This window comes from Haliotis rufescens, unplaced genomic scaffold, assembly GCF_023055435.1.
Source record: "Haliotis rufescens isolate VD_foot unplaced genomic scaffold, xgHalRufe1.0.p SCAF_45, whole genome shotgun sequence".
NCBI classification, from domain to species: domain Eukaryota; kingdom Metazoa; phylum Mollusca; class Gastropoda; order Lepetellida; family Haliotidae; genus Haliotis; species Haliotis rufescens.
Window position 1 is genome coordinate 268217 of NW_025964168.1, and position 27360 is coordinate 295576.

At 41.5% G+C, this 27360-nt stretch overlaps 1 protein-coding gene and 1 long non-coding RNA gene across 2 annotated transcripts in view; one reads left to right on the forward strand and one right to left on the reverse strand.

Moving 5' to 3' along the window:
- Positions 1 to 8388: 8388 nt before the first annotated feature.
- On the forward strand, positions 8389 to 15785 carry LOC124117051. The gene is made up of 2 exons (XM_046478746.2): positions 8389 to 8621; positions 14900 to 15785. Exon 2 carries the CDS (start codon positions 14901 to 14903, stop codon positions 15639 to 15641), a length of 741 nt encoding a protein of 246 aa, XP_046334702.1. The 5' UTR covers positions 8389 to 8621; position 14900; the 3' UTR covers positions 15642 to 15785.
- Positions 15786 to 23494: 7709 nt separating this feature from the next.
- The window catches only part of LOC124117054, a 33486-nt gene continuing 29620 nt past the window's right edge, over positions 23495 to 27360 (reverse strand). The window contains exon 3 of the long non-coding RNA XR_006858222.2: positions 23495 to 26434. This is a non-coding gene — a long non-coding RNA (uncharacterized LOC124117054). The remainder of the gene's footprint in view (positions 26435 to 27360) is intronic.

Genomic DNA, 27360 nt, shown 5'->3' on the forward strand with positions numbered 1-27360 from the left:
GTTCAAGTCGTTCGGTGGCTGCTCCTCGGTTCTCTGTGAGCGTCGTCGAAAAGATGGACCCAACTGTAAGTCAGTCGTCGGCATGTACGGACATATTGTTTTGTATGACGTCATGGTTGATCTTGTCGACATTTGAATTACCATAACGAACCAACTGGAGGTCGTTAGGCAGCTTGGAGACTGCCACCCACATATTTCACCGACAATACACCCATGTACTTGTGACCTGGCAATGATGTGTCAATAACTGGGTGTACCCCCACCGACCATCGATCTCGTGGTGCACAAGCCCATTCGGCTCGTAAAATCTCGTACACCCGGCGAGTGACATGGTGTTTAACTCACAGGTTAATGCTAGACAGATCTTTTGTATAGACGCATTACCAGTGTTCTAAAAAGAAAGTCTTTGTTGACATGCAGCGTAAAGAACCTGGGTAGAATAGGCCTTCAGCAACCAATGCGTGCCGTAAAAGGCGACAACACTTATCGGGTGGTCAGGCTCGCTGACTTGGTTGATGCATGTCATCGTATTCCAATTGCGTGGATCGTTGCTCATTTTGCCAATCACTGGTTTGACTTGTCGATACTCGATTATTTACAGACCGCCGTCATATAGCTGGAATATTGCTGAGTGCTGAGTTAAACAACAAACCAACATTTGAAACATAGATTATGCTTCAGGTATGACAAATGAAAATCTTGCCATGCACAAAAAATGTGGCTTAACGTGGCGTTGAAGATTCTTCCACTTATATAACGACGTGCTTGAATATATGCGTGTTACTGTCTGTACTAGTCCAGGCTTAGTAGTGCTCACTGTCCTAGCCCACCCAGATACCGATTCACGAATACCCGATTCAGACACAGTATACTGACTCCAACTTTTCATGTACTCAAACCAAAAGCGCAGAGACACATTTTGCTTCAGCCTAAACAGTTGTTGAGATTTTTTATAACCCCGGAACATGTTCACAATGTCCACACAAATAGGACGCCCTTCACCGTAATCCTACTTATACATGCTAAACGTGAGTAGGCGAGATATTCTCGTGACGGAAGCAGGAAGAGCGGTATATAATGTCTTAATATAATCAGGTCTATTTGTATATGCATCCAAGCACATATTTACTGTTCTGGAGTTTACATAATATTTAATCTCTCTGTAACCAGAGATACAAGCTCATTTCCTTTTACAAATATGTTGACATTCATGCAAAGCTTACCTGATCGCTTTGAAGCTCTCAACTGAAGTGAGTGAGTGAGTGAGTTGGGTTTAACGCCGCTTTTAACAGCATTCCAGTTATATCACGGCGTGTCAGCTTAGTCTCGGAGGAAAGCCCGAAGTGATGCAGGTGTCAGACGAGCATGGGTATGGTGCTGACAAACCTAGAAATATAATCGGCGCCAACCGGGATTCGAACAATCATGGGTTACTGGCGTGCCAAAGGGACGCAACTCTGCACAGCGAATCGCGGCGCCTTAGACGACGGGGCCACCCGTGCCCCCTCTCTACTGAAGTGATTTGAAATGGGGTTTACGTCTTGTACGCGTGTATTGCACTACATAGCGACGTGTGTGTGTGTGTGTGTGTGTGTGTGTGTGTGTGTGTGTGTGTGTGTGTGTGTATGTGTGTGTGTGTGTGTGTGCGCGTGCGTGCTTGTGTGTGCGTGCGTGGGGGTCGGGGTGACTACTTGTACTGGTCCGGACTTATGTATTACAGTGTTAGCGGTTTTTCCACTGAGATACCACAGACACAATATACTGACTGCGCCGACCAGCGCTAGGCAGGGTTAACAAGTACCACCCTTCAACGGCTTTTGGTGTGACGCGGCCAGGGAATTAAACCACCGACCTTCCGTTCTCCGGGCAGACGCTCTATCCACTACACCACGGAGTCGGTCTTCTCCGGAAGTAATTAAAATAAATACAATAGCACCACAATAAAAATTCTCTTCCAGTCATCCGAAGAAATGAAACTTTTAATCTACTTGCCAATTAGTGTGGACGGGATGGTCCCTTCCTAACCATAGACTGACACAACAAGAACCGCCCTGCAGAGTTTCTGGAGTTTCAGAATTTCTGATTCTTCATCTGGAGTGAGTGAGTGAGTATGGTTTTACGCCGCTTTTAGCAATTTTCCAGCAATGTCACGGCGGGGTACACCAGAAATGGACTTCACACACTGTACCCATGTCGGGAATCAAACCCAGGTTTTCGGCGTGACGAGCGAACGGTTTAATCAAAAGGCTACCCGACCGCCCCTTCTTCATCTGGACATTTGACAGTAAAATCATGATGCTAAGAATTCAGGGTTGCCCAGTTGAAGTTATTCGTTATCCAGAGCTCCGTCGTTTTGGTGAAACCCACGAGCACGGGTATGGTGCTGACAAACTTAGAAACATTATCGGGACGAACCGGGATTCGAAACCACAATCATAGGTTACGGGCGTGCCAAAGGGACGCAATTCTGCACAGTGAATTGCGGCGCTTCAAACGACTGGGCCCCCACCCGATACAGAGCGTATTGAAATGGGCACGGAGTTGGTGGAATTGCGCTATTTCCAAATAGCTCCTAAAGGGCCTTTCACACCTAGCCGATTTGGGTCGTCGGAGCTATACCGGAGCACAAATGTGGCGATTTTCGGGGATCGGTACTAGTACGGCAGCGCAACGGTATCACATCGCTAAGAATGGTAGTACATCGTCAGGACATCGTCAGAAGATCGGCGAAAATTTAACAACGGCAGGCGACGGTAGAAATTTTTGAACATGCTCAAAAATCTCCGCCGTTACGCTGCCGGAGCGAGCAACGGGACTACAACGGTAGTACTCCGGTATGGCTTCGTTAATATCGGTAGAGCACCGGTAGCGCCCCGTAATTGATCGGCGGCTCTCCGGTGGCCTCAAGGTGTACCGTACTGGTACCGATGTGATACCATAGTACTACCGAATTCCACCGTAGTAGTGCCGATGCGCCGCCGTTGTGATACCGGAGCTCCACCGTCGTCCTGCCGATGTACATCGGTAGCACATCGATAGTGCATCGGCAGCGCTCTGGTATCACTCCGCTATAGCTCCGGTCAACGGTGGTACATCGGTATAACATCGGCGGCGCATCGGTATCACTCCGCTATAGCTCCGGTCAGCGGTGGTACCTCGGTATAACATCGGCGGCGCATCGGTAACACTAAGGTGACAGAAACGTGTTATTCGGTAGCACATCGACTCTTACATCGGTAGGACACCGGTAGAAGAACGGGATCACAACGGGAACGCCGGTACTGCATAGGTATTGCTACGGTCATAATCAATTTTGATTTTTCAAGTGCTTTCTCGCCGGAGCTCCGCCAATTTTTTTGCTGTTGTTCTTTGTTTTTTCGCTCCGGTTTAGTCCCGGCGAGATACATCGGTAGTGTGTGACAGGCCTTTAAGGTTCTGCAGAATGCAGAAAAACTTGCAAATGGCGACCTTTAACCCCATAGTTATTCAAACAGCCTAGGAAACGAGGTCACTTTGCACCAAGTGGATAGGAAATCTGTCAAAGTTACAACCGATAGACTTGCGTCGGATAGACTGCAAATTAGCATTCCTCAACTAAGCACAGCACATTTCCGTAAAAAAACGTGGTCCCCCTGGAACAGAGACCAGGGTGGGACAACAGACAACATGGACAGATCATTCAGGGGAAAGAGGTTTGATTCTGAAGGCCTGGGACGTACTGCTTCCGGCAAAGCATAAGTATGGGGACATCATGGCCTTCATGAGGGTTTTCATATAATTGATGAGAGCAAGCCAATAACATCTTAAATATTTGTTCCAATTCAAAATGTTCAAGAACACTGGACAAACAGATAGACACAGCGTTACGAGGGCCAACACTGCAAGGAACTATGCTATGTTACAGCAAGGTAATTGCCATAAGCCATTCATATAGATAAAGACAGAGTAGGGTTGTTTTTATCGCTGCATATTAAAACATTGTTACATATGATTTTTACTTTAAAATATGTTATACAATCAAAAGCCTGATTGTATTAATTTCACTAGAACATTTGGATGTAATTGGAAAGGTACATTTATATGCATGTAAGGGGTTCTTGGTGTGCAATCTAGCACGGAACACGCCGAATGCCGAACGTTTCCCATGTACATGTGTATAGATATAATTATTTAAAGGTTTTAAAATACCTGGTACATTTATTAAATATGCCATCTACAAGTTACCCTAGAAAATGTTAAATATGATTATTCTCTTCTGCATCCATAGAAAACTAAAGTTGGCATCAAAGCTGAAAACATGTTACACGAATGTGGACATGGTTAGATTTGGTTACAGCGACATGTAGATATGCTACAGCATTTTTCAGCCGTTTGATACAGACCTTAAAATAAATGTAGTTCGCAAAATGGCTTGGTTCCTTGTCTAGTTCTAGAAATGCAAAGTACTACATTTAAGACTACTATTATACTAGAACATTATCTATTAGTTTTAAATCTACATAAGTTTAGAACGGCTTTTTCTCGATTTCGTTGTAGCTCACATGATCTAGTTATTGTAACGGGCAGATATGTAGATATTGCAAGAGAACATAGACTTTTGTAGGATTTATAAAACTGATTGCATTGAAGATAAATATCACTTTTAATGCGTATGTTCAGTGTTTAATGATTAAAGAGCAAAATATCAAACTTACTATTTCTACCACAAAGCAATTGTTAACAAATCTTGTAAATTATTGACACGTGATTGTACGATGAATTTATCTATGTTCATATATCATGCTATGAAACAGAAAATGTATTTGTAACACGCCCGTGACATACAAACTGAATGATCTACAGGCCTTTGGCCTCATCAGTGCCACGAATAAAGATTGATTGACAGGCATTTCTGTCTATGAATTAACCCACCAAGTGTACCCTAACATTGTAAGCTAAGGATTGCCAGACTAGAGAAAGCCCAGCTTGGTCAGCATCTACAAACGAGACCTATACAGTGCACATGCACAAATGCTTGGACTTTTGTGTCAATGAATGTGATACCCGTACCTTCACTAGCAAATATTCTCGAGCTCTACATTACTTATCTATCAACGGTACGTCCCATCAAATACAGCCCTATTGTGAGTTAATGTCGTTACACGTCTGTACGAGGGCATTGTTCGTGGACCCCAGTCAATAGTTCATGGGTTGTGAAGAAAGTGCTTACTGGTGTAAAAAGAGTGCTGGGTGCAGGTCATCAGTTTGTAAAACATTACTCCTTCAATCCTCATGACGATAAAAGCACTATGAGGAAAAGTACACTAGAAGACCGCGCTGTTTGGGCTGCATTTCATATTGCTTTCTTTGGCATACATAAGGAAGACAGGATTGTGCGCAGAATTCATGGTATGGGTGTTACAGATGGGCTTATTGTGAATCTCAGTCATAATAAAACAGTTAAGTTTTGAACACAAGTTGTGAAGTTCTTCTTCCGTATGTGGGGGCACGGGTAGCCCAGTCGTCTAAGGCGCCGCAATTCGCTGTGCAGAGTTGCGTCTCTTGGGCACGCCAGAAACCTATGATTGTGGGTTCGAATCCCGGTTCGCCCCGATTATGTTTCTAGGTTTGTCAGCACCATACCCGTGCTCGTGGGTTTCACCGAAGTGGTAAACGTCTGTGACCTGCATCACTTCGGGCTTTCCTCCCACATTAAGCTGACACGCCGTGATATAACTTGAATACTGTTAAAAGCGGCGTTAAACCCAACTCACTCACTCACTCTTCCGTATGTTGTAGTCCAGCAACTTCCCTTAAAGCTTACTTGGAGGTATGGAGTCATGCACAGGCCTTCCATCCTCTCTTTAAAAATCCATATTTCCAGGCAACGTTTGGTTAACCAAGCAGGTTTTCTTTTTAAATTCGGGGCCTCATAGTCTCAAGGATAACACACGATTTCATATGCAAGAATTTCTCCCTAGTCGGTTACTGTATGTTTCTGTTTTGAAGGTTTGAACTGTAAATACCCTTCCGAGTGTTGGAATTAACGGAACTAGATGGTTCATTCACGATAGAAAAATAGTTGTTGGAGTAATTCTAAATATTAGGAATAATGCAAAATGCGTGTGGATGGGAATGTTGATTTGAAATTAATTTTGCATTCTGTGTACAAAGTGTACATTCAAGTGTGTCTTTATTTCTTAAATATTATACAGTACACTCCTTTTAACATTTTCAGTTCGTGTTTTGTAGGACTTACAGAATAGATCGATTGCTAATTTATCCAAAACAAGTCAATGTACATCAGTCATACTCAGTGATCCAGTCATCTTCCCGAGGCAAGGGAGTTAACACCCTTGTCGAACTAGGCTGGAAATTCTCGGCTCAATCGTAGCGGTGGTTATGACGAGTTACGTCCCTTCTATGTCCCTTCTATAGGCCAATCAGATTCCACCTCTCATATCACTTGCATTTGCTTCAAGCAAAATGGCGGCGCCCAGTCAAGACGATCTGATCGATAATCAAAATCTAGATTTTGATAAAACGCATCTTACTTCGAGAAGTGCATCAAATCAGGTGAGCACCTTTATTAAAAACATGAAAGATCTGGAAAATATCTGTTGACGCCGACATGTTTTGCACATCCTGCAATCGACTGATATCTGCACGGCAGTTTACGAACCGGATAACGATTTCGATTTTGATTGGACTATGCATAGCTTTGTTAGTCCAGACAAAATATAACCCCCTTGCCTCGGGAATATGTGATCCATTAATCCTTCGGTATGCCTGGGGGCATGGGTAGCCCAGTTGTTTAAGGCGCCACAATTCACTGTGCAGAGTTGCGTCCCTTGGACACTCCAGAAACCTATGATTGCGTGTTTGAATCCCGGTTTGTCCCAACTATGATCCAGGTTTGACAGCACTATACCCGTGCTCGAGAGTGTCCCCAAAGTGGTAAACGTCCGAGACCTGCATCACTTCGAGATTTCTTGTCACATTAAGCTGACACGCCGTGATATAACTGGAATACTGTTTAAAGCCGCGTTAACCCAACTCACTCACTCTCTTCGATATACCTGATGATGATGATGATGATGATGATTGTTGGTGTTGTTGCTATTGTTGTGTATTTTATTGTTGTTATTGTATGTTGGACACTAATTTGCTCTGACCCTTAATCTCCGCACTCTTCACATCAAAATGTCAGCATGGCATTTACAAAAAATGTACCTGTTAAAAAAATAGGGACACAACAGTGAGAGTAACTTTAGACAGGGAAAGAGTTCACGCACACCAAATACCGACCTTGCTTGCTGAAAAGCCATGCTCGGTTGATCACGATTTCTCAGTCAACACAGAGAACCGAAACCGGTTTGGGTAGGCCACGCTGTATAATGTTTTAAGAGTCGGATTTTTCATGTTGCGTTTAAGTGAATGATTTGTCAAAGGAAAAACGTTGTTCTACCTCTTTGTGTTGCAGCTTTCTCACTGTAAAAAAAAGTAAACTTTGTAAATACTTTGATATCTTTGTAAAAAGTAATCAATTTTAACATGTCCTTATATGATTATGAAACTAAGCCAGAAAACTCACTTGGATAAACGCAATGCCAGTTCCTTCTTAACTGGGGTCATGGGTGGCCCTGTCGTCTAAGGCGCTGTAATTCGCTGTGCCGAGTTGCGTCCCTTAGGCAAGCCAGGAACCTTTGGTTGTGGGTTCGAATCCCGGTTCGCCCCGATTATGTTTCTAGGTTTGTCAGCACCATACCTGTGCTCGCGTGTTTCACCGAAATGGTAAACGTCTGAGAACTGCTTCACTTCGGGCTTTCCTTCCACATTAAGCTGACACCCCGTGATATAACGTTGTTAAAAGCGGCGTTAAACCCAACTCACTCACCTTGATAACATGTGAGTTAATGAGTGATGGTTTACGACGTTATAGCAATATTCCCGTACTATCACGACGGGGGACACCAAAAATGGATTTCACATTGTTTGATTTTGTCAGGATTCAAACCCAGAATTGCGGTTTGCCGATCAATCGATGAAAACGGTTTAACCACGAGGTTTCCCCTCCGCCATATATGATATCCGATCCTTGGTATGGTACTTTATTGGAGATTAACTGACCCATATGGCGTTCTATATATGTTTGAATGCATTTTAGGCTTAATTTGTTTTAAAGGTTTAAAAAAAGAAATTGTCTGCAATTAGAAATACCTGGTATTCTAGCTGCAGCTGAAAAGATTGCTCTGCACAACCCACCCCACCCTACCCCACCCCACTCTACCACACCACACCACACCACACCCCCGAGTATCCAATGGTCGATCCCTGAGCTTGATCAGACTTGGGAGAGTTGTCGTTTATGTTTTCGTACACATGTGAAGCAATCGCCCGCACGCAGCCTGAGTCGTTGAGCATGGCCGGCCAAGCGGGAATAAAGGCCAAGCGAGAGTCTCACTAACAACGTGTGTCACTGTCCAGGACAACCATGTCAGACTTACACACTCACATACTCAGGAAATAGACGTAACTTGTGGATTTCAATCATGTTTGACAGATTGTTTATTTCATCAACCCGCGTGGAATGTTCATCCGCCTAATCAAACACTTCAGAGTTGACGTCACCAAGCGGACAGGTAAGGAATACCATGTGACTGTTAACAATATTGCACAGTTTCTAGGTTCTTAGTTTAGGCTGTATTTACTGAGGCAGTATAGTACAGCGTGACCTGTATTAGCTGCTTTGGCGTGGATTATTGATCGCCGTGACACAGCAGCTACCTGTGATCACACAGGCGGGACCAGAGGGGGGAGCATGGACCCCCCCCCCCCCCCCCTTTTTTTATTTTTATTTTTAGGAAAACCAAATTTACTATGTTGTAGGCAGTGCAATTATCTGAGAAAGGATATCGGTATTTTTTACCCCTCCCTTTTAAACACCCTGCATCCGCCAACAGGGTATATGATACAGGTGTAAATACTACTCACCTGGTATATATTGAATATATATTAAATATCTGAAGGCGTATCCATCGACGCGGTGTTTTGAATGTCAACCTTGATCCAGTATGGCTACCTGTACACGTCAATAATATCGATTATTGATTACCAATTAGGTCAGTTGGGTATCATTGTCTGGGAAAGAGTTGATTGATTTATTGATGGTCGGTGTATTATTGGCCATGAGCGGTCGGCAGTACTGCGGTATGTCGGTCCCCACAGCTGTTGGCGCTATACCGGCGTACTCGGGACTCATAGGTATGCAAGGTGTATAATGAATTAGAGAGGTTTATGCTAATTGAGTCATTTAGATTCTTTCAGCATCGTTCGTATTCATGTTTGTTTGGCATACATGGAAACACGAGGTGAGAGAGTGAGTGCGTGAGTTATCATGGGAAAGTGAATGATCATAAGTGATAGAGAGCTAGGAGGCGCGTGTGTGTGAGCTTTGTTCTTTTGTTTGTTTGTTTGTTTGTTGTTGTTTAACGCCGCACTCGGCAATTCCATCTATATGACGTCTGTCTGTACATAATGTCTGGACCAGACAGTCAAGTGATTGACATCTGCGCAATTGGGATACGATGACATGCATCAACCAAGTCAGCGAGCCTGACCACCCGATCCCGTTAGTCGCTTCTTACAACAAGCGTAGTCGCCTTTTACGGCAAGCATGGGTTGCTGAAGACCTATTCTACCCCGGATCTTCACGGGGTACCACTTTCCTATCCAAATGCCCCCACGTTGCCCCGTTACTATTTCGTAGCATAGGTGATGGCCGTCACATCACACATGTCGACTGCAGTGGGAAACAGTGATTCTGTATGGCCAGGGTGAATGTGTCCCATCGCAAATCCACATGGCGTGGGTCGTTGAACGTCCTACCGATCACTGGTTTGTCTGGTCCAGATTTGATTTTTGTTCATGTAGATATAAATATATTGCAAGTGGTTCCAAGGCATTTCGTTGTCTTACTAAGAAACTGTTTTGGATTTCCAGAAACCGAAAAATATTAGGTCGCGCCCTTTAACTACTGTTTCCTTATTGGCTGATAAGAATGGGCGGGGCTAGTCTATATTACGCTGAATGATGTCACTAATTTCGTGCTGTTATATACAGTTGTATTTGTGTTGATGGGTATCTAAGCAGTCTGTGAAGATGTTATTGTTGACGTATTTATTTAAATGAATTGACTTCATAATGTTTTTTTGTGTTTATTGAGGTATAAACATTAAAACCGATGTGTATACTTGCCTTATGGGGCCTTTACACAGGATGGCGACCTTTGTGCCTCCCGTGTGCGACCATAGAATTTGCCAGGTCGTCGTTGGAAGCTCAAAGGAGGCAGAATGGTTGCCTAGGCCGTTCCAAGGTGGTACACAGGAGGTTGAGACATCGCCATGGACGCCATGGTCGCCGTGAAGTTTTGAACATGTTCAAAACAGTCGCACAAAGGTCGCCGAGGAGGTTGGTTGCTCAGAGGTGGCTCAAATGAGGCAGAAGCATTGCAGAATGAAGGCCCAGTGGTCGCCCAATGGTCGCCAGGTAATAGATGCGTTCTGCTGAAATCTTTTCCCGTCGATCTGTGCGATGCTTCTGCCTCCCTTCTGCCTTCTTTGGGCGACCAACAGCGTGAATTGAACGATGAGTATGGCGACCGCCGTGCCTCCATTCGGCGACCACGGGAACACTTGAGACACCATGGCAATGCTTCTGCCTCTTGTCTGCCTCCTTTGAGCTACATGTAGTGCCTCCTCAGTCTGCCTATAAATAGAGGGCTTGTACCTGCAGTGTTTCATTGTGGTTGCAGACGCTGAACAACTCGAGCAGTTACTGCTGAACAACTGCAGCATGGAGCAGTTACATAAAAACATGATTTTCTGGGTAAAGGCGACCATTGAGCGTCCTGGCCAGTTTTTGATCGCTCGAAGGTGGCACAAAGGTCGCAGCCCTGTGTAATGGGGCCTTAAAATCCGCTTACTCATTGTGCACGTTTATACCTGCATAAATGCAAACATATATTGAAGTAACTTCTAAAATGACATTTACCGAGTCTGGCGTTAACCAACATTCACTCTCTCTAGAATTCCATTACAAACATATTCCGACATGGTTGCTGGTCCTACATTTACTGTCTAGACACGTGAAGACATGTATATTCCGACAATACGAGCCGCCGTTCAATTGTAATCGGATCATCTGCCGCCACGCCTGGCTGGATTTGTGGCGATCACTGGAGCGTAGAGCCTACTGTCTCACTGTCCTATAAAATACATACACTCACGTCACTGGCGGATCCAGAGGGAGACCAGGGGTCCACCCCCACCCCCACCCCCACCCCCACCCCCTTTTGAAAAACAAATACACTCTTCTGTAGGCAGTAACATTTTCTGAGAGAGGATTTTGATATATTTGGACCCCTCCCTTTTAAAAATGTTGGATTCGTCCTTGTACGTTCACCGTTCATATGATTGTTCATATTAACACATGCATGCGACAATGAGATGAATATATCTATGAATTGAATTTCACAAGTTTATATATGATTGGATAAGATGATAGATAGTGTTGTTTAGGCCAAGGTGGTGTTAACATCACCTGGGGCCCCAGGGGTTTTGACATCTTCTGATGACCCTTGTGAATAAAACCCGAAAAACGGTTTACAAGTTCTCATTATCAGGTACAATAATTAATTGCATGTGATTGTGGACTATTATTGTGTGTTCGTTTTTGGGGGGTATGAATGCAGTTTTCATTCGGTAAAAAAATTAAGATAAAAACATGTCCCAATTCTAAATGTACCCAAGTCCATACATGTGGCAAATGCTTGCATTACACAAATCCCAACGACACATTTTGACCAAAAAATACAGTTTATACAAATTTGCAGCTTTTTAAAAAAAATTCTGGTTTGGAAATTTCAACTGGAAGATAAATAATAATATTCTGAAAAAATGGCAGGAACAAATTGAACCAAATATCAGACTAGATAACATTTCAATGAGTAATGCTTCAATTTTTCAATATGACCGTGAAGCAAACACAAGTTTTTTTTGTCATAATAAATAATCTCTTCCCCCAAATGCTGAACAAATAAGTAATCCTCAGGTTTAATCCCATGAATACTAGTACATTGTTGTGTATAAAGAAATCTTGTCTTTGTCATGTCACGGCGAAACATTGTATGTCTTGAAGTGTGACTCAACAGAATAATCTGTCTCAGACTAAAGACCCAGCCCCAGGTTATGGCCCAAATCTCCCTGTCAGCCCTGACTAAATCATCATGATGTGTAACCTTCCGAAACGTACAAGAACAACGGAACCACAATAAGAACAGAATCATCGCGTAACCACCCCGACTTGTAATCAGGATCAGCTACAGTTTAGCTAAATAACCTCATGTTTATGGTATTCTTGGATTTATCGATGCTCCATCAAGATTCGCTTGTGAGGAACTCCAGGAAAGCTCTTGAGGCATTGTAATGTTGCATAGCCTACTCACTTCCGTGCCTTATTATGCCTCAAGGTCAGATTGACCAATCAGAGGGCAGAACTACTAACCCCCATATGAGCCCGTATACCGTCAGTAAAAATCCAAGATGGTTGTTACTGACCTAATATGAAACCGTATGCCGTCAGTAACAGCCATTTTAGATTTTCCAACACCCACCTCACATATTTCACATGAAACTTCTGGTACCGACATTCGTTATTCGAAACTGTTTTGTGTTTTAATAGCATTAATTGTGATGTGCAAAGACATTATTTTTTAAAGGAACCACGTTCATGACTTTAAGAAACATAATAGGAAAAAAAGTCACAAGTAGAAACGTCATAGAACATAATGGTAAGGGTGAAATAGCGTTACCATTATTATAGCTAAAATGGATGGCATTTGTAATCAAATAAAAAGAAACAACAATATCGGTTTTGAAACATTTACTGCAAATTAACACGACCCACTTTTACAAATATGGAAACGTCATAGAACAAACCAGATGACGTCACTATTGAACGTGACGTTACCTATCCCCATCCTATGACGTCACATAACAACGGGTGGGATAATGGCCCTTCGTCAAGCAATATGAGGGCATTATCAAGTTACAGTGGCCCGCTCATTTTTATAACATGCGGGCGGTTTTATTCTATCCATTTTTAGCTATGATATGGGATGACGTCACAAACAAGAAACGTGACGCCAATGACGTCAAATAGGAATAGAATAGATAACAGCCCGTCGTTAGGGAAAAGCGGACTGCTATCAAGTTACAGTGGCCCGCAGATTTCTGATAACATGCGGTATTTTTATAATATATCCTTTGTATCATTGTTTAATCATGCACATGTAGTGCATTATATATTCCATTGTTAGCGTTTATGTTTACATTAAAGCGTTGTACCGGAAATATGTACTGGTCCTATCGTTTATACCGATTGAAAGTGTTATGGTGTCTTTAGTTGGCGTATACGGTGTCATATTAGGTTAGCAGAAACATATTGGGCGAGGCGACACCATAATTAACAATATACAGTTGGCTCTAAGTGCCTCATAGGCGACACTGTCTTTGTGAAGACGAAGCCCGACAGGCCACTCTAAACGAAGCCAATTCTGGTCCACCAGCACAGGACATTAACGTTATTGTGGCAAGCAGCAAAGAATGACATGCTTTTCACTTCCGTTTCTTATCTCTGTATGACGTGATGCATTTGCTTTTTCCTTTTGATCTGAATATTTGTTTTTTTAGAAGTTAGGATGGAACGTCACGTGTCAAGCAGTGAAGGGGAATGTTTAACGCAGTGTAGAAAACCGTCTTAATTTTGCAATTCTTTAACAAGAGCTCATCACTGGATTTTTTAAGTTATAAAAAAGTGTTGTATGTAGCTCCTCCAAGTTTGAAGATTTGTCAGCAAGGGTGATGCAAATGGCAAATAATCAATACAGTCTATCGGGTTTTTCTTAGTAAATACAATAGTTGGGCTTCGCCAGAACAGAAAACGTCTAAGACTTGCATCATTTCTGGTTTTACTCAAACGTCAAGCTGACATGCCGTGATACAACTGAAAAACTGTTCTAAGTAGCCCACACATTCACTCACTCGCGCTCGCACGGGGTTATTAAGCTCAGGTTCCGGGATATAGTTGAAATACCATACAACGCCACTCACTCACTCACTCATACCAGAATTGCATAATTAGACTTGTATACTGATATTTTTCATGAAACTGTATTTTTATGGTGTAATAGAGCTTCTGCCCAATGAGTTGAATGTCTGTGGTTCGATCCCCGGTCGCTACCCTAACCGGCGCTCGACATAAAAGGGACAAAAAGAACTCTTCAGTTCGGAGTCAGTATACTGTGTCTGAATCTGGTATTCGTGGCATGGTATCTGGGTGGGCTAGGACAGTGAGCACTAGTAAGCCTGGACTAGTACAGACAGTAACACACATATATTCACGCACGTCGCTATATAAGTGGAAGAATCTTCAACGCGACGTTAAGCCACATTTTTGTGCATGGCAACATTTTCATTTGTCATACCTGAAGCATAATCTAGGTTTCAAATGTTGTTTTGTTGTTTAACGCCGCACTCAGCAATATTCCAGCCATATGACGGCGGTCTGTAAATAATCAACCTGGACCAGAGAGTCCAGTGATTGGCAAAATGAGCAACGATCCACGCAATAGGAATACGATGACATGTATCAACCAAGTCAACGAGCATGACAACTCGATACCGTTGGTCGCCTCTTACGACAAGCAAAGTCGCCTTTTACGACAAGCATGGGCTGCTGAAGAGCTTCTCTACCCCGGATCTTCTCTGGTCATGTTTCAAATGAAGGATACCATATTCAGTTAGTAGGAATGTTTTTTTTATTCTGTGATGACTGTGTATTTAACATTTTTCTGTTTCAGAATGGCCGACCAACTGGTCTCTAGCCAGAGCGTCTGTGAGAGCGATATTCAGCCACACATCAACGGAGGTACGTTCAGACTCAACGTCGGATACGAGAATGAGGCTTTCGAAGAATCATCAACAGACCCTACACCAGAAGTTCAAAATGGACATGCGCCAAATGCCGAAAATGGGACTACTTCCGCCATACGACTTCCACCACCGCCGTCAAAAAAAGACATTTTAGCACAGAAAACTGCCTCTGCACAACCACCTACAGAGCCATCCACGACCCCAAACCAAGCCCCGACATCCGGGTACTCGTTACCAGTTGTTTACGACAACAGAAGTGGGAACAATGTTGTAATACAAGAACGGGTTGTGGTACCTCAGTCGGATGGAACACGTGAAATACAGACTCGCGCAATTCCAGAAAGATGGCGAGATTTAGATCGACCGCTACGCCAAAAACAGTTAAAATTCTTGAAGGTCTTTGGAACTATAGCAATTTTCTTCTTCTTTCCGACCGGCATCCCCGCCTGTTACTACGCCTTCAAGGCAAAGACTGAGTTTGACGAAGGAATCATGAGGGGCAACATCGACAGGGCGGCCAAGTACGCCAAAAGGGCCGAGCGGTTGATCATTATGTCGGGGATCCTCGCCCTTGTCTTCGGTATTTTGGTATTTGCAATGATTGAACGTTCAATGAATCCAGAGAGGTACACAACCTGGCACTCGGGTGGTATTGCTGGGCAGGGATGAAGGGATGACTAGGGTAGAGGATATGTACCGTATTCGACGTAATAAGCGCCCAGGGCGCTCTCAACATTAGAAATAGGGGGCACTTATTAGAATATTATTTTGGTGAAACAAACAGAGTTAAAGGATAAATTTCGTGGTTTATATGAAATGTTTATAAACGACAGTTATATTTTTCCAGAATTTAATTGCCCATAATTAAGGGTCATATAACACATGAGTGCGTATTATACGCGAATAAATAAGTCTTGTGCACATTGATCAATCGGAAGGGGTGCTACTTGGGATTGTTCACTAGCCAATATGTTAGCAAATATCGCCGTGAGCGCTTATTAGAGCTGGGCGCTTATTACGTCGAATACGGTATTTAGGCATTGTGATACGCATGAGATGAAAGGATTATGAACCGCGTGCTTGCTGTGAAATGCATCCCTATATACTGTAATTGATTTGAAATCTGAACATAATATACCTGATACGACATGTATTCTTTAAAGACATGTAATTAAACGGGGGGTTGCTGATATGCCGTCGGGCGTTGGGGTAGCCTAGTGGTTAAAGCGTTCGGTCGTCGCACTGAAGGCCATTGCCGCTGTGATACTGCTGGAATATTGTTAAAAGCGGCTTAAGACCCAACTCACTCACTCACTGTAATATGCCCTGCTAATATTCCACACCATAAAGATTAACAGGATGTGAAAATTGTATGTCATTATATACACTAGCTCATTAATTCCCTAGTCCATTATCTGTCTTTGCACATTTAAGGTTGAGCTTCTGGTTATGTTCAATCCCAATAAGCTGCAAAGGTATTTTCAGTTAATACTTTTCATTTCCCCCTAATAGTTCAAGGACGCAGGACGATCATTTTTTGTGTGCACACAAAGGGGGATTAGCTGAACTTTAAACCCCTTTTAGTCCATATAAAAATATCTGTTAATTATTCTGCACTGATCGTTAAACCGTCCATTTCGGTTGGAACGCTACCATACGGATGAACGGATTTTCACTGTGTTAAGGGTCGGGTGGGTAAATGGTAAAAGCCGTCGCTCATCACCTCGCACACCCGGGTTCGTTTCCCAAATCTATCCCAATACAGATATATTGGCATGATACTGTTAGTAACTCACTCACACTCACCCTGACCCCGGTATACTGTATGTGCTTATCATATAGCAGTTGCGTTGACGCCAGCTTCATCAGTTATTCTTGGACTCAATATATAGTGTTACTATATACTGTCTGTGGGCGTGTATAGTTGCCCCATTACTACAGCATGCATATGGCGCTGTTCACGTTTTACAAGTCTACTGATCTACTACCGAACAAGTCTGTAGTTTCCCAAATTTTAAATTTGATGATGTATGGAAATATTTCGTTGTGGTTTTTTAATCTATGCATTTATCTGACAACATAAGCTGTCACACGCCAAAATATTGTGTTTAGATGACACGGTGGTTTTAGTTTAACTGGATGTTTGTCACAGTGTATTGTTGATTTATATAATTGCATTCATTAGTCATAATGTGAATCCACCAGATGTTACCACTGCGTGTGGAGAATATAGACCATATCACTAACAACAGACATACATAGGAAATTCACTTCTAGCTTACCGAGTCTGGATGGATGGAACGGCGATCCTAAAATTTTTAGCCACGGACGCGCATGTACACTTTCTTTGCAATCAGCCACCAATTTCTCATCGTTCTCGTAGTAATGCTTTTCGAATTTTAAAGATATTGAAATGAGCTGCTCTAGCACTATGACCGTTTTTGACATCTGCCGTCACGTGCCTGATTCAGATTGGTTCCAATGTTTCTATACCATTTTTATGGGTCTCATTCTAATGTAGTATCATGTCAGAGCTCCAGATAAGCTGCGTATCTGCGTGTAATACGCATCAGAAATGCAGAAATACACAGTAAAATATAATCCAAGCGTATCAAATACGCAACGAACATTACAGATACGCTACAAAAATAAAACTTGTGCGTATCATCAAAATATTGTGAAGTAACCCTGCGTATTCGATTAGCAAATCAGCAACTTATTTTGAAATTATAAACGGGCATTCCGTCAACCTTGCCAAACTCCACGATGACATCATCGTGATCATTTGCCATCACAGTTTCTTGTGGAAGTATCGTGGTATTTTTGAGTCCCATAAAGCTCTCGAACCCACACGACACCAGTTTGCAGGGACTAGATGAATAGTGTTTTTAAATATTTAACTTAAATACCCACATGTGTAAAAACTAGTGGGTAACAGAAATTTGAATACGCAGATAGAATTACTGATACCCAATGATTTTAAAATGCATGGGTAAAATACCCACAACACCAAAAGCTTATCTGGAGCTCTGATCATGTGTAGTCCTGACCAGGACAGTCACATGAGAACGGTTGTCCAAGCGTTGGATGAGTTTAGTTTCAATTTTATCAGGGTGTGTCAGGAAAAGGGGAGAAAAGCTCAGAGAATCGCAGGTTGCAGACTTCACCCCCTTGTGAAGCACGGATATCGTTTTGCGGAACCATTTTTCATAATCAGGTCAAATATGAATTTTGATCCTACTATCAGCGGTTCCTTACACAGCTAAGGGATGCAACTCTGCACATCGGTCAATGGTGTATGAGAAGGGAAATAAGTGTCGGCTTATGGTAATGATCTCAGTTTTCAAACTGTTGTCGTCTAGATAACAATGATGTCAGCAATCGCTCTGGTTTCTTAGCTGTTCTCAAATATTTATTTTCATCCTACCCTAGCTAACTGTGAATATATAATACATTTACTAACTGAAGGTGTCAAAGTTAACGTTAGTGTCTGGATTGACGAGTGTTCGTGGTATATGTTATTGTATTCCATTGTTTTACGTTGCAAATACCCTTGTTAACAATAGAGGTATCCTAATAAGTTAGTGGGGACCTGCTGTGTCTGTGTACAATCAAGACGGCTGTTGCCGTCGACATCACGAAATTCCAGATCCCAAGTTCAGCAATTCGCTGTACAGAGTTGTGTCCCTTTGTCAGATTTTTTACAAATGTCTTCAATAGTTTATTCTACCCTGTTTTTGTTTTATTTTCCACTTCTGAATGAAGCTGAATTCGTAATATTGTTAATGTCATACTGCTGCGTCTAAAATGAAATATTACTGTATATATTTATACATTAGGAATATTTACACTATATTTGAATCTCTATGTGTTGTTATATGTTCCTAGTGGAGACTCCAATGTACAGTGTATGCTGGTGTATAACTGCAATAATGTGGGTATGATACCATTCACAGATGTCAGTATTTTAGATAAATTTATTAAACATATATATAAACAAAAACGTTTTGTGTGTGCAAATATGGATGCAGTTATGACGACCAGGGTTTCAGAACCGCCCGTAAAATACAATACGTTGTTTAGATGCATTCCACGTGAGATTGGGATGTGTTTTTGGTCTGCACTCGGCAATATTCCAGCTGTTCCAGACATCGTGGTCAGGCATTATAGAATACAGTCTGGACCAGACAAACCAACAGCCGGGGTATTTCAGCCTCTTCATCGGATTTCATTTACCCGGCTGTTACGGGCATCGGAGACTTTTGAGACCATTCCGATACGGAGTCCAAAGGGGAAACGGTGGAGGATGCGTGTTTCGTTCATGATCACATCATTGGAATTGGACGTATTAATATTTATCGAATAGCCAACACTGTGATGAGGACAATATTAATTCCGGTTTCACTTTTATTGGCACGGTTGTGTTAACCAGTTATAAGTACCAGGCTGCCGTTGTACACATCGATCTTAGCGCTAAGGTGATCGTAACTCCCATACTTTAACATAGACTTACGACAGGCGTAGCGCTAAGGTGATCGTAACTCCCATACTTTAACATAGACTTACGACAGGCGTAGCGCTAAGGTGATCGTAACTCCCATACTTTAACATAGACTTACGACAGGCGTAGCGCTAAGGTGATCGTAACTCCCATACCTTAACATAGACTTACGACAGGCGTAGCGCTAAGGTGATCGTAACTCCCATACTTTAACATAGACTTACGACAGGCGTAGCGCTAAGGTGATCGTAACTCCCATACCTTAACATAGACTTACGACAGGCGTAGCGCTAAGGTGATCGTAACTCCCATACTTTAACATAGACTTACGACAGGCGTAGCGCTAAGGTGATCGTAACTCCCATACCTTAACATAGACATACCACAGCCGTAGCGCTTAGGTTGTTTTGTACAACAGCATTCAGTTCTGCAGCTGCTTCACTACTGCTGTAGTCAATATCAGGTGTCACAGGGTTGTACGTGTAAATATCAGGTCTCGCAGGGTTGTACGTGTAAATGTCAGGTGTCACATTGAATGTACCTGTTTTACACATAATCCAGTTTGTTACACATAATGCGGACGTTTTGTTAATGATGTACATGTTGAACGGTGTTGTTGCTAGTTTGGCAGATGAATAACACATTTTGATGAAGCAAATATCATACCGACATTGTCTTATAGTTTTCGAGGTAACTATAATATCCCACTGCGCGACGTTGTGATCATATCTCACTACATGACGTTATTATAATATTCCAGTACACGACGTTTTTATAATATCCCACTACACGACGTTATTGTTATATTCCAGTACTAGACGTGATTATAATATATACTACGATTCGTTGTTATGATATCCCACGACATAAGGTTATTATGATATCCAACTACAATACGTTATTATAATATCCTTTTACGTGACGTAATTATAATATCCCACTACACGACGTTATTATAATATTCCTTTATATGACGTAATTATAATATCCCACTATACGACGTTATTGTAATATCCCACTACACGACGTTATTATAATATCCCACTACACGACGTTATTATAATATTCCTTTATATGACGTAATTATAATATCCCACTATACGACGTTATTGTAATATCCCACTACACGACGTTATTGTAATATCCCTCTACACGACGTTATTGTAATATCCCTCTACACGACGGTATAATATTCCAGTACACGACATTTTTATGATAGCCCACTACACTACGTTATTGTAATATCCCGCTACACGACAGTATTATAATATCCACTACAATACGTTAGTATAATATCCCACTGCATGAGGTCATTATAATACCCCACTTCACGACGTTATTGTAATATCCCGCTACACGACGTTATTGTAATATCCCGCTACACGACAGTATTATAATATCCACTACAATACGTTAGTATAATATCCCACTGCATGAGGTCATTATAATACCCCACTTCACGACGTTATTGTAATATCCCGCTACACGACGTTATTGTAATATCCCGCTACACGACAGTATTATAATATCCACTACAATACGTTAGTATAATATCCCACTGCATGAGGTCATTATAATACCCCACTTCACGACGTTATTGTAATATCCCGCTACACGACGTTATTGTAATATCCCGCTACACGACAGTATTATAATATCCACTACAATACGTTAGTATTATATCCCACTGCATGAGGTCATTATAATACCCCTGTACACGACGTTATTATAACATCTCAGTACACGACGTTATTATAATTAATATCCCACTACAATACGTTATCATAATATCCCACTACAGGACGGTATTATAATATCCCACCACACGACGTTATTATAATATCCATTATAACACGTTATTATAATATACGTTTCCATAATCGTCATCATATACTACGCTAAAAACGAAGTCAGTTAATTGTAGAGCCCATGATCAATATGAAGTACAATCGGGTATTACTTCGGGCTTTCTCCCCATCAAAATGATATGCCGTGATACAACATTCGCTGTTCAAAACTCACGCAAGGGCTGTGTACTCAACTGTGTATTCAACGTCACGCATGTCGAGTCGTTGGCGCCAACAATGACGTCAAAGGTTAAAAACAACAACGAATATTGAAATGTGTTGATATTTTATTCATAATAAGATTTCATGAAAATAATGGCATGATTAAATGGACTTTTGCTATTTTTTACAATAAGATATAATAATAATTTCATTTTTTGCAAATTCATTGGCATCGTTTGATTTAATATTCTCCGACGTTTAAACAGTAGAATGAACATTTGGAAAATATGATAATTGTGTGATAACCTATCACAGTGCTTAACGTTTTCACGTCAGTAACTCGACGACCTTAAGAGAGGACATCACGTGGCCAACAACAAACAATACAGAAATATATATAAGCTGCAAACGGTAAGATAACTCTCTTAAGACATATCACCTGACTTCCTATTATTTCGTTTAAAATAAAACATGACTTGTGAATACAGTTCTAATAATTAAAACATATTCTCAAACGTTTATACTTCCATAATCGCAAAAAATATATTGAAGGCAATTGTTATAAATAAATACATATAAATAATAATAACTTCACAACAACAGGCATCGTACAACGCAATAAGGCAACACAATTTCCGTCCACTCTATCAGCCAATCAGGAAACAGTTGTCTCAAAGTAAGCGAAAGAAAACTGCAAGACCAATTGTTTGGCTAGTTACATGGAATTACTTGCAATTTATTTATAACCAACTAGCTTAAATAAGGCGTAATTCTGGTCATCCAAATATATTGATAAACGATAGCTGACCATAATAATGATGGTATTTTGTTTTATTCCAACTAAGTGCCCTCAGCAGGAAAAAAATCGTTATTTTGTTGAAAATTAAGATAAGTTTTTATATAAAATTATGTAAATTAAGAATGTTCTTGGATAGCTAACCTATGTACAATGACATGTTCTGAAAGAATATAGTTTTAAAGGTTTCCTTGTCATTGTAGAATGGTTTAATCTGGAACCGAGCGCTTTATGAATATATTCATTAAGAGGTATCTAATCTGCAGGGAGACTACCTCAAATTACGGTCGGTTTTATTCTTTCCAAATTCTACCATGAATTTCGAAATTATTCGATTCCTGTTGGTCAATCAGAGTTTTCAAATTACAACCACCACCTCTGATTTACACGGCCGATGCGTATTTTACAGAAACATTTACTCGGGGATACAGTCATTGTCGGTAGGCATGTCAAATAGTTATTTGTACAACAATAAATTACTACAAAATACAAAGTATGTGTAGCAAGACATTTAGAGAAGAAAACACGATACAAATCTAAAGGAACCATGGAGAGCTTAACATTTGGCGTTTTTCTATGGCCGACTGTGACATCATAATGTCGGCGTCAGAATGATAAGTGTGACGTCATAATAGAGGCGTACTGTTTAGAAGTTAACCTTGCGGGGCTTGCTTTATTTTCTTTAGGGGTCGCGAAGTTTCTGCGCGGCAAGCTATCAACGTCGCTTCCTATTCGAATAAAATATAATGTTTGTGAAATCAATACAATGTTTGAGCATACACACCAAACTATGTTAATAAATATTAAAAAAACCTTCACATCAGAGAGTTGGCTTAGTTTTGTCATGGTAGAATGTAGATAACTAACTATGTGCTGTGTATACCTTGGTTTGAAAGCACGGCTGTTTTAAATGGGACTCCAGTCAGTTGTGAGCCCCATACGAATTAAACGGAAATTGAGCTACACTCTTGACAAGTTTGTTGTCAGCCCCCAATATCTTAGTCTCAGTCATCACAGTTACGTTTGACTTTGTTAACTATAAGGTGAAATATTTAGAAACTTTAATATTTAAGAATTGACTTTCACTTTGTGTGAGTGAGTGAGTGAGTGAGAGTGAGTGAGTATGGTTTTACGCCGCTTTTAGCAATATCACGGCGGGGGACACCAGAAATGGGCTTCACACATTGTACCCATGTCGGGAATCGAACCCGGGTCTTCGGCGTGACGAGCGAATCATTTTGTGTGAGTTCATTGGAGTATGCATCTTCATAGAGTGAGGGCCAAACTCTATGAACGTCGGAGCTTGCGATTCATATAATTTTTTATATCACTTGTTTTACCTCAAGGAGGTAGACCTTGATCTATACACAATTATATTTAGGATAGAACGTTTACACTGACAGTCATACAACAACCAGTTGTATCGCGGAATAAAATAGTTCCTCAAAACGAGAGGTGACATGAGCTTATGTATGCTCAACATGTTCAACAGGTACAGCTTTTGTAGTTTCTTTAGAACAGATGTACTCAAATAATATCCTCAAATTAAAAAAGTACATGAAAATGACTACAAGGCATGGTATACCAAACAAGAAATAAACTTACTACACTTTCTATTTGTTCCTTGCTTTCAGCCTTGAAATGAGAAAAGAAAAAAAATGTGCTGTTTTGGTCGGCAGCTTTGTCACCTAGTATAAATTTATTTTCATAAAATTATCTACCTGCGTCTTCTGCAATGATAGCAAGTATCAGAAACAAATTAAATTCAAAATTGCTTGATTCATTTTATACAAAAAACCATACATATACATTAGGAGATAGACCTGGACTGTTTTTTTTAGGTAGAGGTTCAAACGTAGAAATATTTGAAATATTTGCAGGTATCGAATCATAGTTCGAAACCTCTGAATTGAAAACGCACAAGGTTTATCTCCCCTGTACCATAACACAATGCCGAAACATACGTGTTCTTGGCTTTAACTGAAATCATTAGTCATGTGTCATTGGTTAAGCCTAGTATTTTCGGTAGGTTGAAAGGGTAAATTTTGAAGATCGGTTTTAATCTGCATAAAGTCTGCTTTGTGTACCAGAACAATAGTTTGCACCACAATAAGAGAACCACTTCAAAAAGAATGTAAAGCCACCGTTGTAAAGTACACACCACTATTATGACGTCATAAGTACTACGAGTGGGAAGTCTAAGCAGAGTAGCGCCAAAGGTCAAGCCAAGTTAATGCTACTCAATGTTACAATACAATTTCTTAGTATTTGCTCTTCAAGCTGTCCGCCTGAAATATTATTAACACGTACTGCAAATATTAACACGAACCACAACACATTATTTCGCAACGTTAAAGAAGTAAGAATTTGCCAAACAGGGAGGCTTGCAACAAGCCGTCATCAACGGGATCATGGTCTAATGTAGATTCTTTACCTCTGGCGGACCAATCAGAACGCAGGATTCCAAAGTGGCATGGTAGAATTGTACATGATGATAGTCCAGTGCACGTGATTGTCGTATATATGCCAGTGACATATTAATATTAAATCTCCACATTGATTCGATAAACAACACTGAACCAAACAACATTCGATGTAACGGTGTTATTTTATACACGGGGAAAGGGAGATGAGAGGTTGAACAGATTAGCTCTCGTTGTCACGATCCTTGCGTTATTCATCTAACGTCGACTTACCCATGTAACTTCAAGAAAACGAGAGTCGATTTCCCCTCCTACAGCGTCAAGGGAACAAGAGTGACTTCCCTCTATAACGTCAAGAGAACGAGAGTTGACCTCCCCCCTATAACGTCAAGAGAACGAGCCTCGAAATCCCTCTCAAACGTCAAGAGAACGAGACTCAAATTCCCTCTTTAACGACAAGAGAACGGGACTTGAATTCCCCCTATAACGTCAAGAGAATGAGATTCGAATTCCCCCTATAACGTCAAGGGAACGGGACTTGAATTCCCCCTATAACGTCAAGAGAACGAGCCTCGAAATCCCTCTCAAACGTCAAGAGAACGAGACTCAAATTCCCTCTTTAACGACAAGAGAATGAGACTCAAATTCTCCCTATTACGTCAAGGGTACAGGACTCGAATTCCCCCTATAACGTCAAGGGAACGAGAGTTGACGTCCCCCTATAACGTCAAGAGAACGAGTCTCGAATACCCCCTATAACGTCAAGGAAACTAGCCTCGAATACCCCCTATAACGTCAAGGGAACGAGCCTTGAATCCCCCCTCTAACGTGGAGTAAATGTGAGTCGATTTAACGTCGACTGTACCAGGCAACGGCTTACCCCGCCTGCGTAAACGCCGATGTCTTCACTCTAACGCTGAATAAACGTCGTCTTCCCCTCTAGGCCTAAGAGGGCCGCATTCTTCTCAAATGTCAAGAAACGTCAAGAAATATGAGTCGCCATCTGACGTCGAGATAATGAGATAAGATTTACATAAATGCATGTCTTCATAAGTCTAATGCAACCGTAACATGAAATAAAGAAGATATACACATGTGTACGCATCTGTATCTGACAGACGTTCACAGACCAGGTGATAATAATTGGATGCTAACATATCTCTGTAAGCATTTGTCTCGACAAGATTGAATCAACAGTCAAATGAGTGTCAGCTTCATACGACTTAAAAAAAGAAACACAATCTCCTTTGCTCTGTCCACACACTGTCTATTAAAGTTCTGTCTCTGAGACATGTGCTGTCTTATCCTCATTGTATGTACAATCTGCCTAATGTCTTCACGTCCATCGACACACCGGTACCCTGTCTGGGTCTATCGACACACCCTGTCTGGGCCTCTAATAGACAAGTGTTCAGTCTATGGCCAACTGTGTCTGGGACATCATATAGAGAGGGGTAGGGGTGACCAGGGGAACGGTGACGTCATTGATGATATGTCTTCTTGTGGGTCAAAAGGTCAAGGTCAACTGTTTGTGTACAGAACTAAAACTGATAAAATGAACACAAATATGCATGACGACACATGACGTAGTACACTAGCCTCGTTGCAAGCGTTTGCCTTACACGACATTAGGCAGCCGTGGTAGTCGTGTTCCTTGAACCGGAACATTCCACATGTGTTGAGCATCGACTCCATGCCACATGACCGGACTAACATCTCGGACTGGGTGTCAACTGTAGATAGAAGCAAATTAGTGTCAATAGCATGGCTACAGTGGTGTGTTTGTTTGTTTGTTGTTTAACGCCGCACTCAACATATTCCAGCTATATGACGGCGGTCTGTAAATAATCGAATCTGGACCATACAATCCAGTGATTGATATCACGAACATCGATCCATGTAATTGGGATACGATGACGTGCATCAACCAAGGTAGCGAGCCTGACCACCCGATCCCGTTAGTCACCTCTTACGACAAGCACGGGTTGCTGAAGACCAATTCCAACCCGCATCTTCACGGGTCGCAAGATACCATCATAAGTAGCCTATTCTATGGACATTATTATTACGTGATACAAACACTATTAATTTATCTATTTTGGCACAGTACCTGCTGCGACCAATGATTCTGCAACAGGTCGACGAGCGACACCAAACTCGTGGTTTGATATGAAATATTATTGCAGCAGGAAGTTTACTTTGAATTAAAGTTCGTAATTGATTGGTCAATCCAATGAAATTAGAGAACTGAATATTGTTAGGTTATACAAGAAATTCAGTTATTAACGTGTACCTCATGTCTATGTATTCAGCTGAAATACAACGTTTAAATAACAATGTTCATATTTCTTAAACAATGACTCCTTCTGAACAATTAAATTAAGGACAGTAAATCAACGGTGAAACAAATAAACTGCAAAATACAAAGAATAAACAAATACATTATTGGGCTCCGATCACTTTTACCGGAACTAATACGAGGGGTAGATCACCCACCCTACAGCCCAGACTTAGGCCCCAGTGACTATTTCCTGTTCCGGCAAATGAAATCTGCCCTTTGTGGAAGACGCTTCCAGGATGACGAGGACAGAAAGGCTGCCACAGAGGCGTGGTTAGAGGGCCAATCTGCGGATTTCTATAAAAGTGGTATTAAAAGCTT